Genomic DNA, 24,089 nt, shown 5'->3' with positions numbered 1-24,089 from the left:
TGGGTTGAAGAGAGGGCTTATGAAGATTGGATTAGAGGAATTGAGGAAAAATGCCCAGGCTGAGTTTTCCGAGCTTGAAAACTCTGGCTTGAAAACCCAGCTGAGGGCTGGGGCTCCTGGGTGGCTCAGGCGGTTGAGTGTCTGACTTGGGTTCAGGTCATGATCTCATGGTTTGTGAGTTCAAGCCCCTCGGGCTCTGCTCTGACAGCTCGGAGCCTGGAGCCTGCTTCGGATTCTGTGTCTCCCTCTCTCCCTGACCCTCCCGTGCCTGTGCTCTGTCTCTCTCTCTGTCTCTCTCAAAAATAAATAACAACAACAAAAAAAAAAATTAAAAAAAAAAAGATATGAGGGCTGAAGGTGGGTGGGGGGGGCAGGAAGTCAGGGCGAGCGGGACTCAAGCGGGGCCAGAGGGAGAGGCGGGGCCTTGATTGAGGGTGGGGCCGGATGGTGGGCGTGTCCCGGAGGAGGGGCGGGGCCTGCGAGCGGATTGTTGGGAGCGGCGCGCTGCGGCGGCGGCGGAAAATGGCTGCTGCGGAGGCGGCGGACACTCAGCTGATGCTCGGAGTCGGGCTGATCGGTGAGGACGAAGGCGCCCTGCCCCGCAGTCCCGCGCCCCAGTTCGGCCTCCGCCTGGGCCCGGGGTGGCCTCTGCTCCCGCGGTCCCCGGCGCCGCCTGCGGTGAGGAGGTCGCGGCCCCTTCTCTGTTGGGCCGGGGCGGGGGGCTGCGGGGCGCGGGGGACCCGGCCAGCCGCCCTGGGCGGGTCCGCCTGTAGCCTCGCGTGGGACCCGTCCGGGCGGGGCAGCAGGGCGGAGGGACCCCGGGCCTCCTGCCGGACGCCCCATGATGCACAGAAGCCCGGACGTCGAGGGTGACGGAGCTCCGGCGGCTGCGAGGGGCCGATGCACAGGCGGGGCAGGGGCTGGGCCGAGAGCGCGTAGAGGGCGGTGCGGGGTGGGGGGAGGCGGCGGGGCAGACCTCGGAGCGCGCGGGAGGCACGCGTGACTGCCTGCCCGGCGCCCGGCTGGCCCCGATAACGTGATTGAGCAGTTCGAGTCACCGTGACCAACTGTGCCAGCCCCGAGTGCTGAGCATTATGCATGGATTATCTCCCGTTAAACTACCACGGCTCCAGGGGGTGTGGGTAATGTTTGGTGACCACATTTCGGAGAAGCAGATGGAGGCCCAGGGTGTGCTTTGCGCACGGACGCGTGCTAGGAAGCGGCGGAGCCAGGGTTGGGACCCTTGCGGTCTAGCCGCAGAGCCCCAACTCACACCAGTGGAGGAATCCTGTATCATGTGATAGAGCTCAGGCACGTAGCCGGCGTGTCTACACAATCATGTATGGCGGGATCCCGGTTAGATTTGAGGAATTGGTGGTTGAGGAAGTACGTTGGGATCTTTGGGTGTGCCTGAGCCGTGTGCAGTGTCTCAGGGTTGGGTGTTTCAAGGAACCATTCATCCCATTGGCGGCCGCGGGTTGCTTGAATGAACGTCTGTCGGTTCCCTGCGTGCCGTTGACCTTTGAAGTAATACTCCATTGAGATAACATTCTATTCCTCTAGTGTGGAAGAACGTTGCTTGCGTTTAGCAAAACCGGCTAACTGTGCTATTTCTCAGTGTCTCAAAGGAGTGCATTTATCTGGGAATGGCTTCCTGTGTTTCTTTTTTAATTTCCCCTGTATTTATTTCTAATGTGGTTTTAGAACTGCTTCAAAACAAAACCTAAGTACTTCAAGCATCTTAGTCCCGCTTGAAGGTACTTGTGAATAAGGTTAGGTTAAATTCTGACTTTATCTGGTAACGGCAAAGACGAAGATGACTTACAATCATATTTTCAATTCAGATTTTTATTTTTCGTATGGAAACGGATTAAAAAGGAATTTGCTTCAAAATAATGGGGGAGGGGGAACATTAGAAACAAGGAGGGACCAGGTGTTGATTATTGCTGGAGCTGAATGATGGAGACGGGAATTCATTTTTTTATGAGCTTGATATTTTCCATAACAAAAATCTGCATCCATACTGCTATGCACAGTAACTGTTTTTCTAAAGCTTAGGCTAGGTTATTGAGGTGTTTACTGTGATGAGGAAACTACATTATGGGACAGGATAACCATTATTATTATTACTATTGTTATTACATTATTATTATTATTACTATTACAATGTTAAATGTAGAATTTATACAATCAGTATATAACATGATTTAAAAGAAATTTCACCATTTTCTTCATTTCCAGTTTTGTTTTTGACAAACACTTCCTGTGTATTTATTAAAGATCCTTCTAACTGATAAAAATGTAATGCTGAGGGGGCACCTGGGGGGCTCGGTTGGTTAAGTGACCAACTCAGGTCATAATCTCAAGGTTCGTGAGATTGAGCCCCACATTGGGCTCTCCACTGACAACGTGGAGCCTGCTTGAGACCCTCTCTCTCCTTCTCTCTCTGCCCCTCCCCTGCTCTCACTCTGTCTTCTCTTTGCTCTCTCAAAATAAATAAACTTTAAAAAATTAAAAATTAAAATTAAAACAAAACGTAATGCTGAGTTTATGAATTCGTGTGGGAAGAGATAGGAAAGAACTCTGCCAAATTTAAGGCTCAGATTTTCTTTTCCTTAAAGTTTTTTAATGTTTATTTATTTTTGAGAGAGGGAGAGAGACAGAGCATGAGCAGGGGAGGGGCAGAGAGAGAGGGAGACACAGAATCCGAAGCAGGCTCCAGGCTCTGAGCTGTCAGCACAGAGCCCGACGCGGGGCTCGAACTCACGAACCATGAGACCACGACCTGAGCCAATGTCGGATGCTTAACTGACTGAGCCACCCAGGTGCCCCTTAAGTTTTCATTCATGATTTGTTGTAAAAGGTTTTTACTCAGGTGGCCTAAAACTCAAGATCAGGAGAGCTGCATAATTTGACCAGCAGAGGTGGATGGGAATTTGGGGTCACACATGCTCCGGGATGCTTTGTAAAATGGGATGTGAAAACTGATTCCACTAAGTGCTTCTGAGTAACCAATCAATTCACTTCCTTGCTGCTGTTTGACATTCTCACAGTGACCATCTTTCCACCGTAGAAAAGGACACAAATGGAGAAGTTCTGTGGGTGTGGTGTTATCCTTCCACGACAGCTACTTTAAGGAATTTACTGCTGAGAAAATGCTGCCTTACAGATGAAAACAAACTTCTCCATCCCTTCGTCTTTGGTCAGTACAGAAGAACATGGTTTTATATCACAACAGTTGAAGTTCCAGATTCTTCAGTTTTGATAAAGGTATGACTGCATGAAGGTCTAACAACCAAAAATATTTAAAGTGACTTAACATTATTCCAGTGACTCTTAGCTTTAGATATTATCGCTCACAATACGCTTTTGAAAAATACCAGATATGCTTTTCACTGGGAATGTCCCCTTTCAAATTTCACTCTTATTCATTCTATGAATATTGGTTGGTGTACATTCTATTGACTGACCCTATGGCTGGTGTAGTGAAGTCCTTTCTGGGTTATACTCTGATGGAGTAGAAATGTAGACGTGCAAAGTCGTGACCGATTAAAAGTGGAAAGAAGCATTTGTCCATAATTAAAAACCATTTTAAGTTTTTTTTTTTTTCCTTAAATTTATTTATTTTGAGAGAGATTGAGCAGGGGATGGGCAGAGAGAGAACCTCAAGCAGGCTCCACACTGTCAGCGCTGAGCCCAGTGCGGGGCTCAAACTCAAACCATGAGATCATGACCTGAGCCACGATCAAGAGTCGGACACTTAACCAACTGAGCCACCCAGGCGCCCCTAAGTTTGTTTGTTTGTTTTAAGTTTATTTGTTTTGAGAGAGAGAGACAGAGCATGGGAGGGGTAGAGAGAAGGGGAGAGAGAGAATCCCAAGCAGGCTCTGCACTGTTAGTGCAGAGCCTGACATGGGGATGGAACCCACAGACCACAAGGTCATGATCTGATCCGAAGTCAAGAGCCAGAAGCTCAACTGACTGAGCCACCCAGGCGCCCCAAAAACTATTCTAAAAGATAAAATTATCCTTGGGATGCCTGGGTGGCTCAGTTGGTTGAGTGTCCGACTTTGGCTCAGGTCATGATCTCACACCTCAGTGGCTTCAGGTCTTGTGTCGGGCTCTGTGCTGACAGCCCAGAGCCTGGAGCTGGCTTCAGATTCTGTGTCTCCATCTCTCCTTCTGTGTCTCCCTCCCCTCCCCACTCAAAAATAAATAAATATTAAAAAAATTTTTTTTTAACTTTATTAAAAAAAAATTTTTTTTTAACGTTTTATTCATTTTTGAGACAGAGAGAGACAGAGCATGAACGGGGGAGGGGCAGAGAGCGAGGGAGGCACAGAATCGGAAGCAGGCTCCAGGCTCCGAGCCATCAGCCCAGAGCCTGACGCGGGGCTCGAACTCTCGGACCGCGAGATCGTGACCTGAGCTGAAGTCGGACGCTTAACTGACTGAGCCACCCAGGCGCACCTATTTTTTATTTTCTTAAATTTGCATCCAAATTAGTTAGCATATAGTGAAGCAATGATTTCAGGAATAGATTCCTTAATGCCCCTTACCCCAAAAAAATTTTTAAAGATAAAATTATCCTTGATATAATTAAAACTTTTTTTCATTTGTTTATGGATGGTAAGGATATGTTAGGAATAGAAAGGAGAGTTAAGGAAACATGTATTAAGTAGGCTTTTGTGTGTGTGTCATTTGATATGAACAGTATCAATGTGACATGTTGAAAACCAGTATGTGGTCACTGTGGGCTTTTCTAATTCCAAGTAACCAGCAGGGTTTTTTTTTTTTTTTTTTTTTTAAATAAAGAAATACTGGAAAGTGACGAAGCTCCTGGTGTGTGCCTGTGTGGGGACTTCTTTTACCATCTAGGGCTACTTTTATAGCCAATAATCATGAACCATGTCCAAGATATCAATTTAAATTTAAGGAGTTACTTTTAAAATAACAAGAAGGCAACAGTTTAAAACTGTTAGAGGTTTAAAACAAAACAGATTCATAATTAGAAAATGTAAATTTGCAAAAAGATAGTTTTCACTGTGTTATAAAATCTTTGGTTTATGTTCATTAAGTTCTTGCTGAAAAGTCTTGATGTGTTGAATAGGTTTATCTGTGTTTTGTTCCATAGAATGCCAATAGCAGCAACATCAATTTCAAATCTGCTTTTCAGATTTGAAAAATGACAAGATTTAGAGGTAGTTCTTATACTTAAGAATATGATTTCTAAAAATGTATTTCTTAAATGCTTTGCCTTTTATAAAGTGCTGAATTTTATCTCATTAATGGGAATAATAGGTATATGATTAGAAGAAATTTATATTTATAATAATAGAGGAGTATAGACAAATGAAGCTTATTGTTACAGTGTGCTTTCTACAGAGATTATATGGCATTCTGTAGAGCATTGACTATTTCAGGAACTGTGTGATCTTACTGTGTGTATTTTTGTTGTTTTGTATCCTCTTTCATTAATTAAGAGTTGATAAATTGGTAGATCTGATATGACATTTCTAATTCTGCTTTGGTGAGGTTAGAGTACTTTAAATGAAAACTCACATTTTTGATATTTGAAATATATTTGTGTTTTTGAAAAGATGTTAACTCTAAAAGTACTACATTCTTATCTAAGAAATGAAATATATAGGTATATATAAGTACATATCTTTTATATGTGTGTATATAAACATAAGAGTATAAACAAGGAAGTGAGAACTTGGTTACGTTTTGATCTTTTCTTTTTAATGCTGTTATGTCTTGTACAAGAGGTTTGCTAGAATGTAGTAATAAAATTTAAATCTGTGAAAGTGTCTTTAAAAAGTATACTTTTTGTTTCTTTTGGACAGGTGACTCATTTTTCTATTGTTCTGACCGCCAAAGATTTTAATCCAGAGAAATATGCCGCCTTCACTAGGATATTGTGTAGGTCTGTATGAAAACTGTATTAAATGCTATCCTACAAAAATGAAGATCTTGCTCGGTAGTTACATAGCAGATTTCTACACGGAGGAAGCAAATTTCAGCCCTCTGCTTCCCCAACTTAATCTTTACTGGCCCTCTGGAAACTTCTGTAAGAGGAACTTTCTCTTCTGCTTTTATGACACTGCTCTTATTTGGGAAAATGGTAGAAGGGAGGAGGAAAAGCAATTTACACAACCATTGTAGTTCTTGGGTATTTGAGTCACTTGCTACTTTTGGCCTGACAGCTTCTGCTCACTTCCAATCTAGAACTTTCCTTAGCAGGACGGATAAATTAAGTGCTGGCGAAGTGGTAAGCTAGTTTATACGTGTCAAGGTCTGTGTGGGGGAGTCATTTTGGGGAAAGTTAATGAGCATTTTGAATTATGCAAAAACGCAGGAAGATACTTCTTAGCTGGAATGCTGGGAAGCTGAGAATCTGATTAATTGGTTAATAGTGATTCAGGTAAACTTCTTTAGTTTCATTCCAGCTGTTGACAAATTTTATGTAAAATATACCAGTTTGCTTTCTTGCCTTGCTGAGTGTATATAGTGGAGTTAATCGAACCTTTCTTGTATGTTGGGGAAATTAGTTTTTTCCTCAATCAGGGCTTTGACAGGGTTTTAGATTTTTTTTTTTTTAATATTGTTGTTACTAGATAGAATTATAATTCTAGAGGTTATGTATTACAACATCAGCCCTCAGGCTTATGCTCAGTAAGTTGTTTTAGATGGGGTGGGGGGCAAAGGGAGTTGTTTTTGTGTTCCTCGCTATAAGCCTGATGAATGGTTGCTTTTTTGCCATTTTTATGTGTACACACACATGCTATCTATCTCTGGCTCTCTATGTCTATATGTCTATATCCATAACTATATCTATATCTATATATCTATATCTACATGTAGCAGAAGACTACTTTCTAATTACTTAAGGGTTTCAGGTAGATTGTATTTTGACAGAATGAAGTTTTACTGTTTTGCAGCCAACTATGATAAGAAAACCTTTTTGCTCTCTTAAGATAAGTTCCAGGTATATGGTTCATTGTGGAATATAAACAGTTGTCTGCTACCATGGCACTGACACAAAGGGAGATTATTATTGTGAGAAGAGACGCTATCTAGAAGCCATGAGCTAAAAACACCGTAAAGCTGCTTCTGAACAAACGTTGGACTCCCATTTCATTTGACTGAGTCAGGGTTAGGTTTCCCAGTGAATTCACTGGGAAATATTCTTGGGCTCAAAATTTAAGATTGCTTTAGATTCCACTTCCTGCCCGGGAGGAAGCTGGAAGGTTCCTCAGCTTCTGTAGTGCCATGGCATTGTTGGGTTCTGGACTCTTCTCCTGTCACAGTTTAGGAGAAATGAGGACTGAGAGCTATTAGCAGCCATCTCTTCTGCCCCCTGCACCTTACTGCACTTACCCTTGCATGTGTACATACCCATATGCTCTTGCACACGCACACACTCCCTCTCCCCACTAACACATGTCTGTGTGCACAAGTACATAGACCAACACTTTTCAATGCTGCTGCTTACCATGGAGGTGCTCCCTTCTGTTTCTGGGGAGGGGACAGGCAGGCGTGCCTTCCATAGCATGCTGCTCACAGTGGCAGCGGAAGCCCACACGAGGGGGTTCGTTCCCTGTGTGGGATCCAGGTCATTTGCCACGGCCCCCTTCATCTTCTGGAGCCTCCAGCTAGTGGCCGTGATAGAGAACCAGGGTTTCACTTGGAACCAGTTGTCCGGGCCAGGTGTGACAGCCTCTGGCTGTCCCATCTGAGTAAGGTCCCCTGGGTTGCACTTTGTGGTTTTCCTATGGAATGATTTGGGGGGATCCTTCCTTCTGTCAGTAGTACATCGCCCAGGGTTGTTATGGAAAAAGTGATCTTATCCTACTACCCTTCCTGTGTTTCTCTTTTCCATTACTGTATATTGTTTCTATTTCACAGGTTTTTTTTTTTTTTTTTAAGTTTATTTATTTATTTTGAGAAAGAGAGAGACTGAGTGTGTGTGTGTGCACGCATACACACGTGAGCAAGGGAGGGGCAGAGAGAGGGAGAGAGGGAATCCCAAGCAGGCTCCACACTGACAGTGTGGCCTGATGCAGGGCTCCAGTTCACGAACAGTGAGATCATGACATAGGCAGAAATCAAGAGTCGGACACTTAACTGACTGAGCCACTCAGGTGCCCGTCTGTTTTACAGTTTTAATGGTATATTGTTTGTTTGTTTGCTGGTGGTAATGTAAGCACACAGGAAACAAATACAGACAATACAGAAGGGTATACAGTGAAAACTAGGTCCCTTCCTCTCCCTATTCTTAGCCTTCAAATCTGCCTCCCGACCCCCACCCGGGGGCACTCCTGGAGCTGTTTTCTTTGTTATCATACCGGAGATATTTTCTCCATATAGAAGCATGTGTATGAGTTCATGGGTTTGACTATTTTACACGTAGGATAGCTTACCATATTCATTGTTCTCTACCTCTTTCCCTCAATTGTGCATTGAAGTAATTTAAAAACACTGACTGGCTAGTAGTTACAACACTTGCTTTTTTCACTTAACCTACAATAAATACAGTTTCAAGTGATCTATTTTATTTTTAAAAATTTTTTTAATCTTTTTTTTTTTAATGTTTATTTTTGAGAGAGAGATAGAGCATGTGTGGGTTAGGGGAAGAGAGAGAGATGGAGAGAGAGAATCCCAAGCAGGCTCCACACTGTCAGCACAGAGCCCAACGAGGGGCTCAGACTCACGAACCGTGAGATCATGATCTGAACCGAAACTGAGAGTCAGACGCTTAACTGACTGAGCTACCCAGGTATCCCTCAAATGATCTGTTTTAAACAATAATTTTATTTTCTTTCCAGTTTTTTAATCCATTTAGCTACTAAAAGGCTCAAGTAGGCCCAGTCCTGCTTCTCATGCAAAATTTAGATTTAGTTACAGGAAGAGATTTCAGGGGAAGAGACTGATTTCACATGTGAGCTATAAATGTAGGCAGTTTCCTGTCAGTGTTTTCTGGAACTTGATGATGAATATATCTAGTGTATACTTACCACCAGAAACTTAAAGGAGTTTGATTTCTTAATTATCTAAATATAGTTACCTCTGGGAACTCTGATAATAAATATAGGTTCTGTAATTACTGTTTTCTCTGTGAACAATGTGTAAAACTCCTTTCTTGTCAAAGGAAATCCCAGCAATAATAGAGTCCTTATGGCTAGAAGCACCATTTGTGAATATAAGACAGATAAAAATGCAATATTTTTTTTTAAAGAATAGTGGGCCCTCAGGGGCGCCTGGGTGGTGCAGTTGGTTAAGCATCTCAGCTCAGATCATGATCTCATGGGTTCGTGAGTTCAAGCCCCACATCAGGCTGTGTGCTGATGGTGTGGAGCCTGCTTGGGATTCTGTCTCTCCTTCTTTCTGCCCCTCTCTGACTTGTGCGGGTGTGCACATGCTCTCTCTCTCTCTCTCAAAATAAATAAACTTAAAAAATAAAACTTAGGGAAAAAAAGAAAAGAGAAATGAGTCCTTAGAAAGTCCTTAGCTTACTCTCCTGCTCCAGTGGGCTATAGAGATGGAAGGAGAAAGCCAGCTTGAGGGAGTTGTTGGAGGTCTCTTGAATGGTTGTTTTTTTCAATACATTATCAAATTAAATTATAGAAGTAGTCATGTCATAAAAAGTTTCAGGCACTCAGAAGCGTTATCAGCAGGTTGACTTAGATTTTTTAGGAAGTACCCATACCCAGCCTTGGGCGCATTGCTCTGTGTGGTTCATGCTATATAAAAGCATGGTTGTTTTTTGTCTTTTCTTACAGAATGTACCTGAAACATGGGAGCCCAGTTAAAATGATGGAGAGTTATATTGCAGTACTCACAAAGGGGATATGCCAGAGTGAAGAAAATGGCTCTTTCCTTAGCAAGGATTTTGATGCCCGAAAGGCTTATCTTGCAGGCTCCATCAAAGGTAAACACACACACACGCACACACACCCCACAAAACAAAAACCCGTCCCGGATGGTTCCATCCCAACAACAAGATCCCCAAGCCAAGGGCAACCCTCATTGTACTCTAAGATTCCATCTTTCTGTATATTTTCATCTATGTAATATTTATTTGCTATACAGGAGGGTAGTTCAACTTCTACATTGCCTTATTTGATTAGAATTCTGTTGTAGGAAAGCAGATTTTTGTGGTGGCCCTTTCCACACGATTCTGACTGTTCATAATACAGAAATGTTCTTTTGTGGGTAAGCTGAATTTCACAGCTTGAGTGTCTGCCGACTTCCATAGTTTTTCTTTCCTTACATTTTAGCAGTTACTTCCTCCATGTGGAAAGCTCAGGCCCCTGACCCAGAGTTCCTCTTCTAACTCTCTGCCTTCCTCTCCCAACTGGAAAATCCAAAACAGCAGTGCAGGGCTAAGCCACAGATTTCAGGGTCCTTAAAAGGGAGGAAAGGGGAAATGCTGGCCTTCACTCTTGTCCTCCTACAGCGCCTGTCTTAGCTCTTGAACCTGCTGTTCTATATGGTTTCTAAGCATCCTTGTTGACAGGTTTGTTCAGCTGTCTCAAACGGACTTACATAATGACGTATGTGTTGGTGGAGGGGTGGTGTCCATGAACTTTTATTTATCTATTATTAGTTTTGAATGTTTATTTTTTGAGAGAGAGAGAGCCAGCGGGGTTGGGGCAGATAGAGAGAATCCCAAGCAGGCTCTGTACTGTCAGTGTAGAGCCCTATGTGGGGTTCAAACCCACAAACTGTGAGATCATGAACTGAGCCAAAATCAAGAGTCAGTTGCTTAAGCCACTGAGCCACCCAGGTGCTCCAGAGTAAACTTTTTTTTTTTTTTTAAACCTAAGGGTGTTTCATGACACAGAAAGATACTGGTTCCCTTCATATCATTTATTCCACTTTCTTTGGGCTCTGGCTTCATCTGTGCATCCAGTGCAGAGTCCCTTGGAGGAGGGTCAGGTTTAGGCTGTCATAGCACCCATCCTAGGGAGCAGATGTCTGGATTTATATGCTCATCCAGTGCATAAGGTGCTTTTTTATTCTCTGTATTGAAAATAATTCTGTATACAGAAAATAAACTCTGCATTTATTGGAAAGAATTCCTTCCAATAAAAATGTTATTTTCTTACATATTATTTAATGCAGTAATATTATAATTTCTTGTGTTTTAAGACATTGTATCTCAGTTTGGAATGGAAACCGTTATCTTACACACAGCACTGATGCTAAAGAAAAGAATTGTCGTCTATCACCCCAAAATAGAAGCTGTCCAGGAGTTCACCAGGTATGTCTCTGGTCATTAAAAAGTAGAGGCTTTGTTGGCAGCTGATTTGGGGCAGTCCGTGTTCCTGTGTGCTCTGTTCTGTTACACATTTGGTATAAATAGAATGTGGTAGGCTGTGGGTGAAATGCTATCTTGGTCTAATGTTTCAGGTGAGCTTTAGTAGTTCCAGGTCACCGAATTTGGGCAGATTCTTCTTTAAATTTAGAAATAAGAATATTTTAGAGCAGGGAGTTTGAACTTTTCCTTGCCAGACCATAAATTTTTTAGGCTTGGAGGCCATAAGTTCTCTGTCCCAACCACCCAACTGCCAGTCGTGCATATGTAAATGAATGCGCATGGCTGTGTTCCAGTAAAACTTTATGTGCAAAGACAGACAGCTGATCCACGGCCATAGTCTCCTGACCCCTGTTTTAAGTAAGTTATTTCTTTTTTTCTTTCACTTTTACCACAGATTTTCTCTTTTTTTAAAAAAAAACATTTATTTATTTTTGAGAGACAGAACACAAGTGGGGGAGGGGCAGAGAGAGAGGGAGATGCAGAATCTGAAGCAGGCTCCGGGCTGTCAGCGCGGAACCCGACATGGGGCTTGAACACACAGACCACGAGATCATGACCTGAGCCGGAGTCTGATGCTTAACGGACTGAGCCACCCAGGTGCCCCTCTCTTATTTTTATAATAAAGATGTTTTGAAAGTTTTTTCTTTACCAAATCTAACTTGTTCATAGATTCTTTTTTAATTTTTTTTCCCAACGTTTATTCATTTTTTTGGGGACAGAGAGAGACAGAGCATGAATAGGGGAGGGGCAGAGAGAGAGGGAGACACAGAATCGGAAACAGGCTCCAGGCTCCGAGCCATCAGCCCAGAGCCCGACGCGGGGCTCGAACTCACGGACCGCGAGATCGTGACCTGGCTGAAGTCGGACGCTTAACCGACTGCGCCACCCAGGCGCCCCTAGATTCTTTTTTAAAAACAAGAGGACCTAGCTTTTGTGCTTACCGTGTGCCAGCCGTTGTATAAATCACCTCAATTGTTAAATTTACTCGTGACACGAACTTTGCAAGGAACTTTGCCTTCTTTTACGGATGAGAAAATTGAGGCTCCAGGAGGCTGACTGGTTAGAAAACGGGAAAAAGAAGGTTTGGTAGTCAGAAGAACTTGGGTTAAAATCCTGGAGGGCGCTTTACTCGCTCTGTGACCGCATCCGGGATACTTAAACTTTCTAAGCCTCCGTCTCTGTATCTGTAAAATGAAGATAACAATGCCCACTTCGTAAGCCTGTTGTCAGGACTGGAGATGCTGTGTGTGAAGTACTTGGCGTGTGCCTTGCTCATCGTGTGCGCTCTGGAAGTGAGGACTGCTGTCATTGCGATTGCCACCCAGTCACCCTTTCCCTCTACATCTATGCTTCTGGAACGGGGATGTCCACAGCTTGGGAAACATAGCAGGGCAACAGCGGAGTCACCATACCTCAGTTCAATTCGTCACCTCTCTCTGCAGCAGCTGTTTCACTGGTTTTTTCAAGGAAACTTACTTTGTATAAAAACAAACACAAAGTGGTTTGCAAGTTTGATTGGAACTTTAAACATAGAAATGAGAGACTTCAAAAAAAATGCGTTGCTTGCAGGGCCCCGCTCTGGATTTTACCCTCAGACTCCCTCCGTGGCGGTTTGCGGAGTGAGGCATTTGGAGGAAAACTTCAGAAGTGTTACTCCTTGCCACCACGGAGATGTTTTGAAACTTCACCTTGAGCTTTTTGTAGCTAATCTGGCCCAAAAAGGCAGAGTTGAAGACATTGCATTACTTTAATTTGAAGCCTGGAGGTCGGGGCACGTGTAGTCTTCATTCTCCCCTCTGCCTCTGACAGCCAGCTCTGTCCTCGGGAGGAAGAGGGAGGAGGGTGCGGGTGCGGGCCAGCAACCATTTGAGTTCTTGTCTTCGTTCCCCAGGACTCTGCCTGCCCTGGTGTGGCATCGACAGGACTGGACCATACTTCATTCCTATGTGCACCTCAGTGCCGAGGAGCTGGAAGCCCTGCGGATGTGCCCAGGTAGACAGTGGGGGTCTCGCAGGAGGAGAGGCTTGGCGTTCACCTGGTTTGGGGGAGGACTTTTTTCTGGCCTTCCCAAAGGGACTCCTGATGATGCATTATTTCTTTGGTAAATGCGACCAATTTTTTTTCCTTAAAAATTTTTTTTTTCACATTTTATTTTATTTTTTATATATTTTTTTTAAAATTTACATCCGATCGGGGCGCCTGGGTGGCGCAGTCGGTTAAGCGTCCGACTTCAGCCAGGTCACGATCTCGCGGTCCGTGAGTTCGAGCCCCGCGTCAGGCTCTGGGCTGATGGCTCGGAGCCTGGAGCCTGTTTCCGATTCTGTGTCTCCCTCTCTCTCTGCCCCTCCCCCGTTCATGCTCTGTCTCTCTCTGTCCCAAAAATAAATAAAAACGTTGAAAAAAAAAAATAAAATAAAAAAAAAAATAAATAAAATTTACATCCGATTTAGTTAGCATAGAGTGCAACAATGATTTCAGGAGTAGACTCCTTAATGCCCCTTACCCATTTAGCCCATCCCCCCTCCCACAACCCCTCCAGTAACCCTCTGTTCTCCATATTTAAGAGTCTCTTCTGTTTTGTCCTCCTCCCTGTTTTTATGTTATTTTTGCTTGCCTTCCCTTATGTTCATCTGTTTTGTCTCTTAAAGTCCTCATAGGAGTGAAGTCATATGATATTTGTCTTTCTCTGACTAATTTTGCTTAGCATAATACTCTCTAGTTCCATCCACGTAGCTGCAAATGGCAAGGTTTCATTCTTTTTGATTGCCAAGTAATACTCCATTGTGTATATATATATACCACTTCATTATCCATTCATCCATCGATGGACATTTGGGCTCTTTCCATACTTTGGCTATTGTCGATAGTGCTGCTATAAACATGGGGGTGCATGTGTCTCTTCGAAACAGCACACCTGTATTCCTTAGATAAATACCTAGTAATGCTGTTGCTGGGTCATAAGGTAGTTTTATTTTTAATTTTTTGAGGAACCTCCATACTGTTTTCCAGAGTGGTCGCATCAGCTTGCGTTCCCACCAACAATGCAAAAGAGATCCTCTTTCTGGGCATCCTCGCCAACACCTGTTGTTGCCTGAGTTGTTAATGTTAGCCATTCTGACAGGTGTAAGATGGTATCTCATTGTGCTTTTGATTTGTTTTTCCCTGATGATGAGTAACGTTGAACATTTTTTCATGTGTCAGTTGGCAATCTAGATGTCTTCTTTAGAGAAGTGTCTTTTCATGTCTTTTGCCCAATTCTTCACTGGATTATTTGTTTTTTTGGGTGTTGAGTTTGATAAGTTATTCAATGTTTATTTTTGAGAGAGAGAGTGAGAGAGAGACAGAGTGCGAGCGGGGGAGGGGCAGAGAGAGAGAGGGAAACACAGAACCCGAAGCAGGCTCCAGGCTCTGAGCTGTCAGCACAGAGCCCGACACAGGGCTTGAACTCACAAGCCATGAGATCATGACCTGAGCCTGATGCTTAACTGACAGAGCCACTGAGGCGCCCTGAGTTCGGTAAGTTCTTTATAGATTATGGATACTAACCCTTTATCTGATATGTCTTTTGAAATATCTTCTCCCGTTCTGTCGGTTGCCTTTTAGTTTTGCCAATTGTTTCCTTCGCTGTGCAGAAGCTTTTTATTTTGATGAGGTCCCAATAGTGAATTGGTCCTCAATTTTTTTATTTGTTTTTAATTGTATTGCTCTGTGAAATGTGAAAAGTCTGGTAGCTATTTTCTTAACATCAGTTCCAAACTTCTGTTAATTCTTGAGTTGTCCTGATTCCTTTAGCATTTATTTGTATCAGATCTGAAACTGGTGAAAGATGATGCTGTCCCCAGCACGCTGTCCCTGAGAAAGCTGGGTGTGTGGCTGTGGTTGCTTAGAGACAGAGACCTACAGGGGGAACATTGGTCAAAGAGAATCCTTGCTGCCTCTACCTCGGCTGTCATTCTTGACCTGAATAGCAGTAACTGAAAAGTAAATGCCTTCTTCTTTGACACCACAATGTAGTTTTGGGGACGTTTTGAGTGGGAAGGGTTTCTTCAGGCAACTGTCAATAATGTAGTCTGAAGAAATGCCAGAGGGTACAGCTGATGTCCCCTGAATAAAGCAGTGAAGAAAAGCAGCTGGTGAACGTTTAGAGTCCATTCTCTTTTGACCCGTTCACAACAGGATTTGTTCCCATTCCGGTAATGTGGGTCATCTTTGTCATGCAGGTTACATCGCTGGGTTTGTGGACTTGGAGGTGAGCAACAGGTCAGACCTCTATGACGTGTTTGTGAATCTGGCAGATCGTGAGATTACCATTGCCCCACTTGCGAAAGGTTAGTGCTCTCTTGCGCGTTGATACAAAATGTAAGCCAAGCAGTTACACTTTTTAAAATTAATTTCTTAAAATTTTAATTCCAGTGTAGCTAACATACAGGGTTATGTTTCAGGGGTTCAGTACAGTGATTCAACACTTCCACATGCTACTCAGGGCTCATGAAGATAAGTGTGCGCATAATCTCCTTGATCGGTTTCACCCATCCTCCCGCCCACCTGAAGCAGTTGTATTTTTTTTTAATGTTTATTTATTTATTTTTTTTATTTTTGAGAGACAGAGAGAGACAGCATGAGCAGGAGAGGGCAGAGAGAGAGAGAGGGAGACCCAGAATATGAAGCAGGCTCCAGGCTCCGAGCTGTCAGCACAGAACCTGACGCGGGGCTTGAACTCACGAGTCGTGAGATCATGAGCTGAGCTGAAGTCGGACGCTCAACTGACTGAGCCACCCAGGCGCCCCTGAAGCAGTTGTATCTTTAGGCTGATGCTCTAAAACTGGTATTCAAGGGCCTGCTTTGCCCACTGTGCTGAAACTGGAGAGATTTTCTGTGTCTGGAACATAGCATTTATTCTTACAGGCCCAGCCATGTTAGTAGTACATTCTGGGTGCTTATGCTGTACAGTATATGTTAATAAGATAGTATCTTTTTTTTGTAATGTTTATTTATTTACTATGAGAGAGTAAGCGTGAGTGGGGGAGCGGCAGAGAGAGGGAGAAAGAATCCCAGGCAGTCTCCGTGCAGTCAGCACAGAGCCGGACGTGGGGCTCCGTCATCTGAACCTTTGAGATATGACCTGAACTGAGATCAAGAGTGGACACAACCGACTGAGCCACCCAGGTGCCCCAATAGGATAGTGTCTCTATCTCGTTTCTCAACTTTTCTGTTTAAACAAGCTGTATGAGTTACCTATTGCTGCATAACAAATCACTTTTAAACCTAGTAGTTTAAAACAGCAAATATTGGGGCGCCTGGGTGGCTTGGTCGGTTAAGCGTCCGACTTCGGCTCAGGTCATGATCTCACGGTCTGTGAGTTCGAGCCCCGCGTTGGGCTCTGTGCTGACAGCTCAGAGCCTGGAGCCTGTTTCAGATTCTGTGTCTCCCTCTCTCTCTGCCCCTCCCCTGTTCGTGCTCTGTCTCTCTCTGTCTCAAAAATAAATAAACGTTAAAAAAAAAAATTAAAACAGCAAATATTTATTATCTCACAGTTTTAGGACTGACTTAGCTGAGAGGTTCCGACTCAGGGTCTCTCATGAGGTTTCGATCAAGATACTGCCAAGGCAGGGGCACCTGGGAGGCTCAGTTGGTTAAGGGTCTGACTTCGGCTCAGGTCATAATCTCATGGTTCGTAGGTTCGAGCCTCATGTTGGGCTCTGTGCTAACAGTTCAGAGCCTGGAGCCTGCTTCGGATTCTGTATCTTCCTCTCTCTCTCCGCCCCTCTCCTGCTCATGCTCTGTCTCTCTCTCAAAAATAAATAAACATTAAAAAACAAAGATATTCCCAAGGCTTCAGTCATCCAAAGTCTCAGCTTCTAAGCTAACTTTTAGCAGGAGGCCTCACCACCTGGCCTCTCTGTAGGGCAGCTTGAATATTCTCATGACATGACAGCTGGCTTCCCCAAGAGTGAGTGATCCAAGAGACAGAAAGACCACAGTGCCTTTTATGACCTAGTCTCAGAAGTCATATGCCAATTCTTCCATATTCTATTTGTTAGAAGGAAGCCATTAAGTCCAGTCCCCACGTAAGAGAGAGGAAGTAGGCTCCACCTCTTAAAGGACAGAGAATGAAAAAGGGCGTAGAAATTTAATATTGCACAAGGACTGAACATGAATCCTGTATGGAAAATCTTTTTGAACGATGTGTCAGTAAGCAAAAGGGAATGGAGGTGAGTATTGCCCTTTGTAAAGCCAGAGTGATAGGATACTAGCTGTGGCCAGGGCCACTTATATTGCTGAAGCATTAGGACCAGAAAGGGTGGCCATCTCCTGCCGCCTTCTGTTGCTCCGAGTATATAAGATGAGCTCATCTCAAATCAACACCATTCAAATGGAGTTTGTCCCTTGGAGGGACAAACAGAAATTTCTGTTCATCTTTTTGCTGCAGAAAAGGAGCAGTGTATGTAAATCGTGTGACTTAGGTTGTTTCCTTTGCACATTCTGAGGGTCTTCACACACTGGAATGTTCAGCTGGCTTCTGCAGAACTGATAGGACGCTCTGCTGCTATAGGATCCCCACCAGAAGGTTCCACTTGAATTTTTTTTTTAAATGTTTATTTCTTTTTGAGAGAGAGAGACAGAGCATGAGTGGGGAAGGGGCAGAGAGAGAGGGAGACACAGAATCCGAAACAGGCTCTAGGTTCTGAGCGGTCAGCACAGAGCCCGACGCGGGGCTCGAACTCACGAATGTGAGATCATGACCTGAGCCGAAGTGGGACTCTTAACCAACTGAGCCACCCAGGCCCCCGAGTTACACTTGAATTCTTTTTTTTTTTTTTTTTTTTTTAATTTTTTTTTTCAACGTTTTTATTTATTTTTGGGACAGAGAGAGACAGAGCATGAACGGGGGAGGGGCAGAGAGAGAGGGAGACACAGAACCGGAAACAGGCTCCAGGCTCTGAGCCATCAGCCCAGAGCCTGACGCGGGGCTCGAACTCACGGACCGCGAGATCGTGACCTGGCTGAAGTCGGACGCTTAACCGACTGCGCCACCCAGGCGCCCCATTGAATTCTTAACCGTAAAGACCTGCGTAGGGAGGTCAGGCTCTTGGCTTAAAATCACAACTTACTTGTAATCAGTAGTTTTCATTAGGTCTTGTCTAGGAAGAAAAACAAAATTTCTCATCAGGTAGGTGTGAAGGAGAAACCTGGTATTGGTGTGTTTTTATTTTGAACGAAGTATAAATCGTGATTATGCCGTGCCTCCTGGCACGTCCCTTGGAGTGATATCATATTTGCGTTCAGGATGAAGATGGAAATGTGGGCGGTTGTTGGTTGTTTTGAAAATTTCCTCCGTATGATGGTTTACATTTTCAAATAGGCGGCCTGGTTTTTATTATGTAAACTTCTAACTATCTACATAACTTCTGCTTGATCTCACCAGAGGCCATGACAATGGGCAAACTGCACAAAGAAATTGGTCAGCTGATTGTTCAATCGGCAGAAGATCCGGAGAAGTCAGACGGCCAAGTCATACAGGTAACTCCTCAGTCTGCTGACTTACTGAGAGTTGTGCAGTGGTGGTGCCGGGCAGCGTGTGGCAGAGCTGCCTGGGGTGCGGGGAGCCATGAGAAGCCGTAGGCAGATGCTGGCACGAGGGTCTGCAGGGTGGCCCTGGTTAGAGGAGCGGGCGGAGGCCCACCGTAGCCAAATAGTTATCAGGCTCTGGGGACAGATACATGCAGGGAGCTGGTGACAGGTGTGACCCCCAGCTGGTCTGGAATGCTTTCCTGAGCGAACGCATTCTGTGCTCCGGCAGAATTTTCACGGAGGAACAACTTTCAAGAGATAGTTGCTGCTGAGGACTAGAGAGAGCGTCTCAGTCTAGCTTCGATGTACTGTGTCCAGAACAGCAGTAGGCAAGCATGTAGTCAGATCCCTGCCAAAGGTAGCAGACTCTGGGCTCACACCCTGCAGGGCTAGCCCCGCTGTGGGGTCTCCCTGTCAAGCTGACCAGAGCTTCCATGTGGATCCTCCCCTCTCCGCTTTCTGGATCGGGATGGCTGGAGAGTTTATTTAAGCCTGTCCCTGTGGTGATGACAGGCCCTCCTGTGCACCGCAGCCTGCCAGCTCCTTTCCTGTCTGCTGCCGGTTTGCATTGCGCCTTTTCCCAGCTCCTTACTCTTCTCCCGGGATACACTTCCATCCTGGCCTCCGGGCCCTGGCTCATCTAGACCCTTGTGTCATCCCGTGGGGGCCAGAGGCCTGGAAGGATTGTCTCCCACTGTCTGTACCTGTGCCACCTCATCAGGGTGGGGGTGGGGGGGCTCTGATAGGCAGGCCCTACTCATCTGGCTGGACCCGGTTCTTTTTTCCATTTATTCATTCATTTATCCAGAAAATATTTATTGAGCACTGACTATATGTCAGGCATGGGGCAGTAGGGTTGTATTTATTGGAGTAGATGAATAGGAAATAATGTAAGGGCACCTGGGTGGCTCGGTTGGTTAAATGTCTGACTCTTGATTTCAGTTCAGGTCATGGTCTCGTGTTTGTGAGTTCAAGCCCCACGTTGGACTCTGTGCTGGTGGCACAGAGCCTGCTTGGGATTCTCTGTCTTCTCTCTGCCCCTCCCCAGATCATGCTCGCTCGCTCTCTCTCTCTCTCTCTCTCTCAAAATAAACAAATAAACTTAAAGTAAATGCCAGATCGTGTGAGCCATGAGAAATGAATGCTGTGATAGAAACAAAACGTCAAGGTGAAGAATACTAGAGAAGAGATTAGACAGCTCTCTGAGGAGGTGACACGTGAGCTAAAGGTTCAGAGGAGCCACAGGTGTGACAGGAACCCACCAGCAGCACCGTTCTTTCTGTTCAGCGCTGGTGGCCCATCGGCTCAGGCCAGGAAGAGTGGGGGGGGGGGCTTGTCCTGAGAGCTGAGACTCTTCCTTTCCTACCATGTGGATCATCACTGCCCATCCATCCATCCATCAACGCTCAAGTAAAAATGCTGGCTCTTTACAACGTTGGTTAACTGTGTAAATATGAGTTTTGTGTTACTGCGTTTTTCGTGGACTAAAAGTGATACGCAGGTGACTCAGTATAATGTATGATGAAATTGCCTGGCATATTCTATTGTATGGGTTTGAAAATATTTGAATTAATGATGTCAGCAAACCAAGAAAAAGACATGACTTTAATGTGAGCTCTCGTGAGTCATCAGCCATGCAAAGGACTGTCGGGAAAGAGGAATACAGCCCATGTGGCAGGTGCTGGGTTACTTATTCCAGGTAGAAGAGGATTTTGGGGGGTGGGGAGATTTGTTCTAAAAACAATACAGGGTTCCTTAAAAATTCAACATAGGAATACTATAGACCCAGCAATTCTACTGGGTATATTTCAGAAAGAATTGAAAGCAGACACAGATAAGTAATTGTGCACTCAGGTTCACAGCAGCTCTGTAAATAATAGCCAAAAGGTAAAAATAACCCAAATGTCCATCAGTGGATGAATGGATAAACAAAACGTGGTATATGCGTATGGTGGAATATCATTGAGCCTTAAAAGGCAATGAAGTTCTAACACGTGCTACGACATGTGTTAACCTTGAAAACATTATGCTAAGTGAAATAAGCCAGACACAAAAGGACAAATGTTGTGTGATTTCACTTATATGAGGTACCCAGAACCAGGCAGATTCACAGAAGCAAAAGGTAGAATGGTGGTTACCAGGCATTGGAGATAGGGATGGGGAGTTATTGTTTAATGGGTACAAGATTTCAGTTTGGGATGATGAAAAAGTTCTGAAAATGGGTAGTAGTCATAAAACACTGAATGTACTTGTTGTCACTTAAAAATGGCTAAAATGGCAAAAACATGGTGTTGGTTTTTCTGTTTTAAGTTTGTTTCATTTTTTGTAATGCATAAATAATTTGATAAACTTAAAAAATAGGAAGAATTCTCTCCAAATGCAGCAAAAATTCATATTTTTTGATGCTAACTTATGGCACATTTTCTTGTTCCATTAAAGGATATTTCTCTAAAAACTAGAGAAATCTTCACCCACCTGGAACCATTTTCAGAAGTTTCTGGTGATGGAGAAAAGCTAGTTCTCAATTTTGAGGCACTAAAGCAAAGACGATTTCCACCAGCAACAGAAAACTTCCTTTACCATCTAGCAGCAGCTGAGCAAATGCTGAAAATCTGACTGTGTGACAGCATATCCCTGATGAATGATAGAAAGTTCTCTCACCATGGTTATCCACTGTGTAAAATACTGAAAATAGCACAGAAAATGTTCTATTTTTAATGATTTATGTGAAAGTGTTGAGATTTGACCTGAAAAAGCCGTAAAACACGTATGAAAACATTTCCGATGTCCTCCTGGTCAGATTCATGCCTGCGGTCAGGGTCAGACCAAGTGCTGTAACTACCACCTATGACGTGAGCAACGACGTGGTGTCCCGGCGTAAGAGAAAAAAAAGCTCTGCCAAGTTTTAGTGCAAATCACAGCAAACCCGAAAGCCTTCATTATTATCAGTTCCACTTGTCCCATTGCGTAGCCACAAACGAATGGCTTACTTTCAGAAAGCTGCCTGAAATTTTGCTTTGTATTCTTCTAGGAAGAACTTTTATTCCTCATGAGGAACTCTACTTTCTGAGCCAAACTACTAAGTTTTCTGCAGAACTGTCCAGAAGATCATTCAAAAAAGATCCTGCAGTTGCACTTTCTTGTAAAAGAAAAGAATTCTTTTTCTTGGCCTTTAAACATTTTTGCCTATATTATGAGGATTTTGCATAGATTTTATACTTGAGTAGACAACTTTAATAATCCATATTTATATTGTCACAGAAGTAAGCACTTGGCAAACTTAAGCCATTAGTACTCTTTAATTAACCCTGTTGCTAGCAATATTCTTTTGAAAAAGATGCCAGTCCTTATATGATAGAGCAAAAATAAGCCCATTTTGGATATAAATGTCGGTATGAAGAAAATAGCAACTTTACATAATTACAAAGGCTAAGACCGGAGAGTGTCTTCATACTTCAGTGAAAGTAATTTGGCCACACTGGAAAGTATTCTTGTTCAGCTTATGTACCTTTTTCATAATTGGAGGCCTAAAAGTTGCAAAATAAGCATAGAGGTCTAAATTATGTATTTGTTATTATATGTACTCATATTAATTATGAAAAATTATTTTACACTCACTACTGTTGTCCTTAGAAATCTTACCCAGGAAAACAGTTGCAAAAAAATCTTGTCTTTATTAGATCTTTCATTTATTCTTTGTGTTAGACATTTGTTAAGTAAAAATAAAAAAATAGCCTTTTCCCCTCCCTCCTTGGGTGGGGACAGGGAAGATCTGGAATGAGATGATGTTTACTAAGGCAAACAATTGAAAATTAAATCTGCACTTTATGAAAACGAACATGAACGTCTTTATCTCCATTTTTTGTATTACTATAGCAGTTAATGATCAAAGTTGTTAAAATTACAGATTTATGATGCAGAAATAAAATGAAAATATTTTGATACCCAACGAAATTTAGGCAGATGAAGAATTGTGCCCTCTTTCTGTAATGCTCCCCACTCGAAACAAAAGATAAAACCCTTTTGTCAATGCAGATGTGCTGGGAAGTTATTACAAGGCCTGTTTGAAAGTTAAGGCGTTCAGCTCCTTGCCTCCGTGCCTGGCTCACCCCCTGCCCTCCCTGCCCTCACCCTTCTCCATCCCCCATTTCCTAGAGCTGGCACTTGTGTCTTCTCCTTTAAAAGGTGCCCTCGCATTTCTACTCTGTCATCTGTTAGTGGCTAAGCCTCCACCTGGGTCCTTTGTGTGTTTTGTTCTTTCATTTTGTTTCGTGTATGCCTGTGGCTATACCGAGCCATCTGGTAGGCTTTTTTAAACAGTTTTGTTTGTTTAGGCTTTTGTGAAACCCTTTTAACCAAATTTGCAGATAACCATCATTCTGGCCCAGGGAACATTGAAAGCCTCAGATACATTCTTTGATCATTTGGGGCCGGGTGTGTTGGAAACGTTCCTCCAGCATGCAGATGTTAGGGTGCCTACTCTGCCATGCACTGCGTTGTGTCCTGAGGCTTCCCTTGATGCACAACACACACACTTCTTGCTCTCAAGGTATGCGGTCTGGGGGGGGGGGGGGCTCAGGGTCAGCAAACAGACTATCCCACTGTGGTGTGGCCAGGCTAGATACAGTATGAGTGCTATGGGAGCACATAGCAGGGGCACCTAATTCAGTACTGTGTATCCTAGAGGGCTTCCTGGAGGGAGTGATTGATGTCCAAGTCAGACCTGATGCATAAGCGAGAGTTAACCTGGAGCTGGGAACAGCTGATATGAAGGTCCAGGAAGGAAAGACTGCAGCCCATATGAGGAACAGGGTATGGTCCAAAGTGAAGAAAAGGGGCGGCAGGAGATGAATTAAAGGCTCTTGCCTGCCTGGTAAGGAATTTGGACTTGAACCTGATGCACTGGGAAGCCATTTAAGGCTTTTGGGCAGGTGTTTATCAGAGCAGGCTGAGGCAGGGAAGGGAGGAGCCAGCAGAGATAATCGAGTAACGCCAGCAGGGGATGCTGATGGGCCGGGCAGGCTGTAGCACTTGTCACCTTTGGGCTCAGCTGTTGAATGGGGTTGAGGGGAGGGAGAAGAGAGGGTGACGCCAGTGATCTTGGGTGACGCTGCTTCGTCGGTGGCGGTGCCATTTCCTGAGACGGGGAGGAAAAGATGGTCTCAAGTGGATGTCTGAGGGGCGGGGTACC

At 44.0% G+C, this 24,089-nt stretch overlaps 1 protein-coding gene across 3 annotated transcripts; it reads left to right on the top strand.

Moving 5' to 3' along the window:
• Positions 1-495: 495 nt before the first annotated feature.
• On the top strand, positions 496-22,736 carry DENND10 (DENN domain containing 10). Of its 3 annotated transcripts, none has more exons than XM_030334414.2 (9): positions 496-577; positions 3,074-3,270; positions 5,850-5,929; positions 9,786-9,934; positions 11,158-11,269; positions 13,218-13,318; positions 15,547-15,654; positions 18,753-18,847; positions 21,338-22,736. In XM_030334414.2, the coding sequence occupies exons 1-9, from the start codon at positions 523-525 to the stop codon at positions 21,512-21,514; spliced, it is 1,074 nt and encodes a 357-aa protein (XP_030190274.1). In that variant the 5' UTR covers positions 496-522; the 3' UTR covers positions 21,515-22,736. The 3 variants fall into 3 exon arrangements, with proteins under 3 accessions (XP_030190274.1, XP_030190276.1, XP_030190275.1); XM_030334416.2 differs by lacking the exon at positions 496-577 and adding an exon at positions 590-678; XM_030334415.2 differs by lacking the exons at positions 496-577; positions 5,850-5,929 and having other exon boundaries at positions 3,191-3,270.
• The last annotated feature ends 1,353 nt before the right edge of the window (positions 22,737-24,089 follow it).

This window comes from Lynx canadensis, chromosome D2, assembly GCF_007474595.2.
Source record: "Lynx canadensis isolate LIC74 chromosome D2, mLynCan4.pri.v2, whole genome shotgun sequence".
NCBI classification, from domain to species: Eukaryota; Metazoa; Chordata; class Mammalia; order Carnivora; family Felidae; genus Lynx; species Lynx canadensis.
Note: the sequence above shows the minus strand (reverse complement) of the source record. Positions and strands in the feature narration are given on the sequence as shown.